The following is a 10188-nucleotide window of genomic DNA, read 5'->3' as shown; positions in this document are numbered from 1 at the left end:
AACAATAAATTCGTTGATTATCCGATGAGACATGCATTCATTCCATAAAAAGCCAAATGAATGTATGATTAATCCCCTCGTATTTAATTTATCCATGTTCCATCCTCTGTGCTCAGGGGCGGAGCGGGGTGTATTTTACAGGGAAGACCAAATTAATATAATAATACATATATTATTAAAAAAATTATTTATTTAAATTAAAAATATTAAATAATAGAAAGTTTTAAAATATTTTAGAGGCCGAGTCCTTACTTGCCATCCTTTGGTCCTGTACCTATCTATGCTCGTGATAATTTTGGTGAATCCATTGAACGTCATAATGCTTGCGAAGTGAAATAAGTGAGTGATAAATACGAGAAAGACCTTTTATTTTATAGAAATTTTATTTGATTGAATATATATATATATAAAATCAATCAAAATACATGAAGACTCTCTGCATATAGAGAATGAAACGGGTTTACATGTTACATTAAACCTTATTTTTTACTCTGTTTGAAATAGTAGTCAAGTAAAATTTTAATTTTTTATTTAAAATTAATTTTTTCTATTTTTAAATTGTTTTAATGTGATAGAAATAGTAGGAGAAAAGCTAAAATGACATGAAGTAAGAACTATTTAAAAATACGGTGCAAACTATATTTTTTTAAATATTAAATATTAAAATTTATTTTTTAATATTTTTAGATTGTTTTAATATACTAATATAAAAAATAATTTAAAAAATAAAAAATATTTTTTTAATATATTTAAAAAAAAAACTTTAATTTTTAATTACTATCATAATATCAAACATACCCTAAGTTTTCTAACAATTAAAAAGCAAAATAATTAATACATTATTAAAATCCATAATAAACTGAATTTATGCCCAAAGTACCGTTTCCCCGATAACAATTGACATTATCAAAGAAAACTGAAACCCATGGTGAAATTTTTTCTCGCTATTAGTGCATCGAAGACATTCACGGATTTTTTTACTGAAAGTAGTACAGTAAAAAAATAAATATAGTTAAGAACTTATATAGAAAAATAAGCCTAATTTAATAAGTTTGTACGATTTTTTTTTAAATGGATGAAATTTTAAACCCCACCAACTCTACGTGCTGACACCTCCTGTAACAGCTTTACCTATTCACGTAGAGCTACAGAGCATCATGAGCTTGCTGACACCTCCTCTAACTGCTCCACCTTTTCTCATTTATTACTTGTGTTTCCCATTGATTGCTTAAGGTAGCGTTTTGAACAGGTCCAAAAGTTTTTTTTTTCCTTTTATATATTTGTACTTTTAAAAATTGATTTTATTATATTTTTAAATAATTTTAATATTATTTTAAAAAATAACTATTACAGAACACTATCTGACTAAGCTATTATATATAGTGTTTTGGTTGATCATCCCGGTCGATCTAGGAAATGCTTAGAAGATATATGAGAGTTAGATAATATTTTTTTTAAATGTTTTTTATTTTAAATATATTAAAAAATATTTTTTATTTTTTAAAAATTATTTTAAATATTAATATATTAAATAATTTAAAAAAAAAAAAAATTTTAAAAAATACTATTTGAAAAAAATAAAAAAAAAATTAAATTTTAAAAAATACTATTTGAAAAGCAATTCTAACAGGTGGTTAAACCCTAAAGTATTTTACTTCCCCCCCTCTCCCTCTCTTGCACGACAGCCAGCTGCTACATTTTCAATTCCCACTCTACTTTGGCCATTTATTTTACCTTAAGATGTGCTGTGCTAGCTTCCTTAGGCTTCATCTTCCACGACACGCTTTTCGATCCCCACTTGTCCACCAATGAGATCTCCTTATGGCTTATCTTTAAAGCCAAAAACAAAAACAAAAACAAAAACTCAGAATAAGTAAAAACTAAAAAGGCCATTATTAAAGCTCTTCCCAGACAACAAATCTTCCCCTTCCATTTCATGGCCAATTCCACCCAAACTTTCATCACTGACACTACCAACAAAAACCCCACCAAACGTCGAAAGCTAATTACAGGCCACCACCGCCACCTAGAACAGCCTCTCATACCAGGTCTCCCTAACGACATAGCCCAGTTTTGTCTCTCCCTTGTTCACCCTTCAACTCTTTACACTGTTTGCCACGCATGGCGTCGCCTAATCTATTCCCCTTCTTTCCCTCCTTTCTTCTCTTTGTATGCAGTGCTATCATCAACGAATACAAACCATAACCTTCCTGATAATAATTCAATCCAATTCTTTAACTTTGACCCCATTTCTTCGCGGTGGGATTCTCTCCCTCCTCCACCACCAGATCCGCCACTCCATCTCATCCTTCGCCACCCTTCCTTTATCTCCCGTGACCTTCCTATCCAAACCATCTCCGCCTCTGATCGCTTGGTACTTCTTGCTGCTACTTCTCACAGTTTTTCACCCGCTCTCTCTCGCCCTCTTGTTTTCAATCCATTTTCAGGCTCATGGGCCTTTGGTCCTCCCCTCGCCACACCTCGCCGCTGGTGTGCTGCTGGCTCGGCACATGGCACGGTCTATGTGGCGAGTGGGATCGGATCCCAATACAACACAGATGTGGCCAAGTCATTGGAGAAGTGGGATTTGCAAAACAACAAAGCCATGATCTCCAACATCTGCAATAAAACAACCACATGGAAATGGGTAAAGGTTAAAGAACTGAAAAATGGGAGATTTAGTAGGGATGCTATTGATGCAGTAGGATGGAGAGGGAAACTTTGTATGGTGAATATGAAGGGAGATGCAGCTAAAGAAGGGATTGTTTATGACACTGAGAAGGACACATGGGAGAACATGCCAGAGGGTATGGTTGCAGGGTGGAGAGGACCCGTGGCAGCCATGGACGAGGAGGTTATGTATGTGGTGGATGAAGCCAAAGGTGTGCTTAGAAAATATGATCCAGAAAGGGATTGCTGGGAGCATATAATGGAGTCAGAAAGGCTTATTGGAGCACAACAGATTGCTGCTGGTGGCGGTAGAGTTTGTGTTACTTGCGGCGGGAGTACTGAGCTTGTGGTGCTAGATGTGGTGGCGCTTCCGGTGAGACTATGGATGGTGGAAACGCCACCGGGATTTGAAGCCTTTCGGATTCATATATTGCCAAGGATAAGCCGGCCAGATAATTGATTTCCTGGTATCGAGGTGATTCTTAATTTTAATTGTACGCTATATACTTTGCGATCTTACGTTTGGTCTCGGTCCAATATCTTTTTTTTTTTTTTTTTTTTTAATATCTTGATAAGCATATCTCGCAATAACTTTTTAATCTCTTTTTATTCTTGTTGAAAGTGAAAATTTGTCGTTTCTGGAATGAACATGTGCCTGAGAAATTGAATATACATATTATACAGCATACCGATGTTCGCAGCACTTTGCTTGGCCAATATGGGTATTTTGCTTTAAAAAACTAAAATTAATCTTGGAACTCCAATTCCTCAGTTCCCAATTTAAAATCTTGTTAGAATTGGATCATTTTCTTGTTTATTTGGTAATTTTAATTTGATATTGTTGATTAGGAAATTTTCTTTTTTCTTTTCTTTCACAATTCAAGAGTAAATCAAAGAAATAATGCATTTAAGCGAGATTTTGAATGGGGGAGTTTTGCCTTGTTTTGATTGAGAACCTACACTCTTCTTCATATTGATTGAGTTCATCTAATCTTAATTTAGTTTTGTAGCCACTAGTGTTTGAGTATATATGTGTAACATGGTTATTTTTTTAAAAAAAAAAATTACAAAGTAAAAATTACAACTCTTTTAAATTCTAATTCCTCTCGAATACAGCTAAAACATATCAAAACACTTGCCTTAAATTTAAATATGGGTAAAACCTTATCTTAACCTACTAAAATTATATTCTCTTTCATCTTCATTACAAGACTATTATCAAACCCTATCTCTCATAACTTCTTGTCACCACATCGATAACATTGGATGATAAGACTAAATTCTAAGCAAATCACACCTTTTTTTATATAGACCATTAATTATAATAAGATATGACTATTATTGTTGCAAAGTTTATGCCAAGATAATAATAATTTGATGGATCAAAAACCAAGAAGAAAGATGGAGTAAAGGGTGGTAACGATGTCTCTAGTTGGTCATAATATGACTTGTTATTTTAACATGATTTTTTTATGAACTAATAATCAAGCTAAATATAAAATCTTGATCATAGACATAGAAATATTCTTGGAGTTAAGAACTCAATCAACAAGAATGAAACGAGACTTATTATTAGAGACTTATTATTAGTGAATATAAATATAAATATTTTATTTTAACTTTAGTTATGTGGTGGATAAAAGCTTTATTGAAAGATTTGTTAATTTATTTTTTTACTTTTTTAGTAAGACGAAACAATATAGAAACCAATGACTTGACTTAACATGGATCATGATGCAAAATGCCTTTCAATCATAGTGGCATCATCCTTGAAGAATTATGAATTAATGAACTATAACTAATATACACCAAGATGAAAAAGAAACATATTGCATGATGAAAAAAAAAAGATCATAAAAATTTTTTTTTGGTACATATAAAATGTCTTGATAAGTTAACTTCCTTTAACCTATAAAAAAGATTAGAGGCAAAAAATTAAATTTTTTATGTTAAACCCTTTGTTGAAAGTTTCAAGATCCTCTAAATTACAAGCATTCATTTATATATGTATTATACAAGAGGCATAACATAAGAATTTTATTAACATGTTTAGAATAAAAAGAAGTTTTATTTGTCATGACAGGAGTTCATGATGGATCATATAGAGCTCATCAATGTAGGATCAATATGAAATGGTTAATCATGATCCTTGACTTCCATTTTTCAAATATTACTAAAAATTGTTGTAGTTATGCAAAAAGATGTCAAATATGTCAACAATATGGTTTAGTGTAGCATGCACCATCAACTAAACTTAATGTATTTGTCAAGCAATGATTATTTAGGGGATGAGGAACATATATTATTAGAAAGATACACTCATCTTCATTAAAGAAGGCATAACTATATCTTAGGTGCTACGATTTGCTTTACCAAGTGGGTTGAAAATATTTCTTTAACCATTCAAGAAATAATGATCAAGTTTATTAACATATTATATGCAAGTTTGGACTTTTATAAATAATCATAACTAATCAAGGATCAATGTGTATTGGTAAAGATATATGGAAAATCATATAGGAGTGCATATTCAAATTAGTTCACTCCACTTTTTATTATGCATAGGTTAATGGAGACCCCTTAAATCATTACAAAACAACTTTACAATAGCACCATTAATTAGCTTTGTAATGGTACTAAAAATAAAAGTGACAATAATTTGTTCTCTATCAATTTTTCTAACAAAACCACCTCCAAATAGCTTAAAAATCTAACAAAAAAACCACCCAAACAACCATTTTCCATGCAAGAAAAAACCCCATGGAAGCCACGCTTTCATTCCAGTAAAAAACACAAAAAAAAAAAAAAGATGAACAAGTGAAAAAGGAAAGAAAAAGCCAAAACTCAATTACCATAACCACACCTGCTTTATATAAACAAACCCAAAACTTTAATGGAGTATAGCTCTCTTTATACGTGTCTATTTACTGCATCATCAGCAATGACGTGTGGCCTTACACGCCAACAATGGTGGTGTTTTGTGGCTGTCATTCACTGTATTATTCTTATACTTTTCCATAAGTTTTAACAACTCTTCTACCATATTCTGACTATCCAGATCTTGTCTAGCCTCTTTTAAAAGATTTACTAAAAATTTTAAATGATTTAATATGTTTAATTGCACGTGATAATTGTATAAATATGTGATTTTAGAGTGTATGAACAATTAGTGAAAATTGATGTGTTCATGAGTTGCATTGTTTTAATGTATGTTAGATAAATGGTTTAAACAAAAGGACAAAAAAAAGTAATTAACCAAGTGTTTTAATTTGCATTATGGCAATTTTTTTAAAAACAATAAAAATATCTTCTTGTATATTTTTTAACATAATACTTTTCATAAAAGAAAAAAAATCATTTTGCATATTGTAAAAAAAATGATAGTGGTTTCAGTTTTTGTTAAAAAAATATTTCTATTGTATTTATTTTTAGGCTTAATAACAAGCTTATCAAGTCTATTAAAAGCTTGACCTAAATAAATAGTTCATTGGGCCTATATAAAAACAAAAAAAAATCTTTTTTTTTCTTAAATAAACAATGGTGGAAATACTCAAATGAAAAGAGTTTTGAATAAAAGGGTCAAAGCCTAATTTTTGCAAATAAGCTTCTTGTTTTGAACAGTTTTGAATTAATCTTTTATTTAGGAATAAATATCAATTTTTTTAATGAGTCTTCTATTTTTAGTGATTAACATTATTTTCTAGCATGTTTAAAAATAAACATCAACCTTTAAAATAATTAATGAACAAGCTCAAAATATTATAACATTTGAATAAATTTAAAATAACATAAGTAATCGTAACCTTTCATCTGAAGTGATGTGTTAGAGGTGGTGTCTATCCTTCTTTAAGCATAACTAACTCAATGCTTGAATATCTAAAACTAGTGTCAATTTGAAATTTATAATTCCATTAAATTACTAGATGGTGGCTCAATTTTCTCATTTCCCCCATATTTCTCAAATCAAATATAAGTCTCGGTTAAAATATTTTGAAATGTTAAAATTTAACCACAAGATAAATAGGGTTAAACAAATTTTAAGAAAACTTAAACTAAATTAAATAATAAAAAATGGAGTTAAAAAGTGATAAAAGAGTGCATAATATGAATTTTTAGAAGAAAAAAGGGACAAAAACAAAACAATTGAACCATGTGAGGTTAATGTGTAAATATTAAAAGTTAGAGCTACCTCAATCCTTCCTCCCCAAAGTTGACAACATATAGAGAAAGAATGGGGAGGAAAATCTTCAATTTATTTCACCCAAGTTTGAGGGAAATCACTAAAATTAACAAGATTTGTGCGAGATTAAGGTTACCTAGTAGGGGAAACTTCATCCTAGGGAGAAATTAACAAGATTAAATGAAAGAATTGTGAGATTTATAGATAGAAAAATATTGGTCAAGAGAAAGAAAGAAGAGGATTCAAAAAATTTCAACTAGTTAAGAATCAAATCTCACTTTATCATAAAGTAAGAGGTCCTAGACATGAATATGCAAGCCTAATTGAATTTGATCAAGAATTGATACTTTAATCTTGAATTTTGTATTAGGGTTCTTAGATGGATTCGTGAATTTTGTATTTAGGTTCTTAGGTGGATTTTTAGGATATTGAGGAATTGTTGTGCAATGTTGGGATTGAGTTAGTGTAGAGTTAAAATAACCTAAAATCATGAGTAATTAGAAAAAAAATTTAAAGTGTTGCGTTGTATAGGGTGCTGGCCATAATATGTTTGTGAAAAAGGAGTTTGATTAATTCAATAAGCTTGTTGATTTTGAAGAAATTTATGTGTGTTAATGTATAAATGAAAGCTTATAATGAAACATGTATATTTTATCTAAATTATGCTATTATTAGCGTGAATTGTGATAAAGGGTTGTAATGAATTAAATGAAAATTTTTTTATTGGAATATTGTTCTAAGGGGAAAGAAATTATATACATGCAAAATTGAGTTAAATTGAAGGAGAAAGAATGATAATAGAATTTTAGGAAAGGTTTTAGAAGGGTGCGAGCCAAAAGCCAAAAATGAATGAATGGAGAGTAAATATGATTGTGCTAATGCCGTGAAATGTGTGTGTGAAACTCCTATAATATGTATGATTTCCTTGAAATAGTTTGACTATTTTAAATGAAATGTGAATTAGGTTGATTAGTTTTAGAAGGTTATACTTGGTTATTTTATATGATATATAACATGGAAATGGTTGTTTTGAGTTGTGAGAAGTCAACAAGAAATGTTTGGTTGTTCATTGAACCCATAAATGAAAATTAAATAGTTTTGTCTTTTAATTTCTAGAGAAGATTAAAGCATGAAAATAGTAAAATTTGAGATATATTCCTTCATAAAAGTTATATCTAAAGATGTTAAATTTTTAACAAGATTGACATTACTTAATTTTGAGTTCAAAAACTCCAAATATGGGTAAACCATTGAGGGGAGGTTAAGCTGGGAATTGTACTGGACAATTTTGACGAGTTACGATAATTGGTTGTTTGGGTGTGTAAATGGTAGAACTAAGATTCCCTCCATTCAGTAAAAACATAGTTTTGTATCTTAGTTTTTGGAGCAAACAAGCCATATTCTAAAATGAAGTTTATAACCCCAATTATGATTTACATAAAAACAATGTTCTTGAATAATTAAATTAAATTGGCTGAAAATTGTCTAATTTTTACTTTGTTAATAAATTGTTCTTGATGTACGAGGAATGAAGTTCATGTATGCATGTATGTGTATAGAGATTATAAAAGTTTTTTTTAATTTTAATTTTTGAGTAAACTAATAAAAAAAGAAATGAAGTTTATAACCCCAATTATGATTTATATAAAAACAATGTTCTTGAATCATTAAATTAAATTGGCTGAAAACAATGTTCTTGAATGAGAAATTGAAATGGAAATTCAATGAAACTTAAATTATAAAGGATGAAATAGTTAAAAGAAATCAACATATATTATTATTATGTAGAATATGCAATTAGTGAGAAATAATATGGTATACTTGTTGATATAGGAGGGGCCATAAGAGTTGTGTAGCAACATGAAGCGTCAACAGTAGGTGAGTACCTAACACCGATATTTCTAATTTATTTTGTTATTAGAGATGTTAGTTTCTTATGATTTTGTATTGTTTGAAAAGTTAATAATGAATAAAAAAATAAAAAAAAAATATTTAGATAAACTTGATTAGTTATTCAAGTTTGGATTATTTATATTTATATTTATATTTAATAAGCTACTCCGATTATGAAGGCTAATGATGTAAAAGGGTTCTTGACATTGACATTTCTAAATGATGAATTAGGATCTTATAACAAACTTGATTAACTATTTCAGGTTGAGAATAATTAATGATATTAATGTGTTTCATTGATATCAACATTTACTTAAATTTGATTAGTTACTCCTGACATGGAGGCTAATGATGTCAAGGGGACCTTGACATCAATATTTTCAAGGAATGAATCTAAATATCATGATGAATTTGATTATCTATTTTTAGTTAAGAATATTTAATGATATTAATAGGTTGTATTGATATTAACAATTATGATGAATTTGATTATCTATTTTTAGTTAAAAATATTTAATGATATCAATAGGTTGTATTGATATCAATAATTGTAATGAAATTGATTAATAAATCCCAATAAAGAAAATTAATTATACTAATAGGTTCCATTAGTATCAACACCACTATCCTAGTGAGTTAGGAGATTTAGCATTTGATTAGCTATTTTTAGAGATGAGGATGAGCAAATGATGCCAATATGGATATATTGACATCATTATATTCATTTAAGATATTGACTAGTTATCTAGAAAAGTGATAACTCATAATACTAATGAGTTGGTGTTGATATCTTTTTGAGAATCCCATCCTTAAATAATGGATTATGATACCAAATAGAGATGGTTAATGACATTAATTATATTGTTAAATAATTAATAATGAATGATAAAGAGAGCCATGATGTTAATGCAGAAATTGATAAAGAAAAATGAATGATTGTTGATAAAGGTTTTGTTGTACTATTAACATAAAAGAAGTGAAAATCTAGTAATGCTTCCATTATGATTTTTATTATTAATTATTTCAATATTTACATCACATGCTATATTCTCCAGGTCTATCACATTCATGCTAGGAGTGATTCTTGTTTTATCTCATCTTTTATTATCTGGACGAGGAATGTTATATCTGTATTTTGAAAACATTTTGAATTTTAGGTAACTTGTAATGTAATAATAAACTTTTGATTTTAGAGAAATTAAATTATATGTTTAAATTATATATGTCTTAAGCTTTTTTTTTTTAATGCAAATTAATGTTGTGCATTGTTGTATGGGAAATTATGATGTAGAGATGATAATTGTTGTGATTAAGATCCATAATGATTGGATAAAAATTAAGAAATAAAATATAAAAGTACAATAGGTTCATGTCGATAACTTGGAATCTCTTGATATAGAAAAAGACTACGCCAAAATATCAATAGATTATATGATGGACTTACA

At 29.0% G+C, this 10188-nt stretch overlaps 1 protein-coding gene across 2 annotated transcripts; it reads left to right on the top strand.

Moving 5' to 3' along the window:
• Window positions 1–1734: 1734 nt before the first annotated feature.
• Window positions 1735–9951, top strand: LOC105137810 (F-box/kelch-repeat protein SKIP25-like). Of its 2 annotated transcripts, XR_844652.1 has the most exons (3): window positions 1735–3145; window positions 8684–8728; window positions 9799–9951. XR_844652.1 is itself a non-coding variant. In XM_011043693.1 (2 exons), the coding sequence occupies exon 1, from the start codon at window positions 1937–1939 to the stop codon at window positions 3128–3130; it is 1194 nt and encodes a 397-aa protein (XP_011041995.1). In that variant the 5' UTR covers window positions 1735–1936; the 3' UTR covers window positions 3131–3145; window positions 9799–9816. The 2 variants fall into 2 exon arrangements, 1 of the variants encoding a protein (XP_011041995.1); XM_011043693.1 differs by lacking the exon at window positions 8684–8728 and having other exon boundaries at window positions 9799–9816.
• Window positions 9952–10188: the final 237 nt, after the last annotated feature.

The sequence above is a fragment of the Populus euphratica genome, unplaced genomic scaffold, assembly GCF_000495115.2.
Source record: "Populus euphratica unplaced genomic scaffold, PopEup_1.0 scaffold71.1, whole genome shotgun sequence".
NCBI lineage: Eukaryota > Viridiplantae > Streptophyta > Magnoliopsida > Malpighiales > Salicaceae > Populus > Populus euphratica.
This window is presented reverse-complemented; position numbering and strand designations above follow the sequence as displayed.

Coding starts and splice junctions, on each gene's coding strand:
- LOC105137810 (XM_011043693.1), top strand. CDS start 1,937: ATGGCCAATTCCACCCAAACTTTCATCACTGACACTACCAACAAAAAC.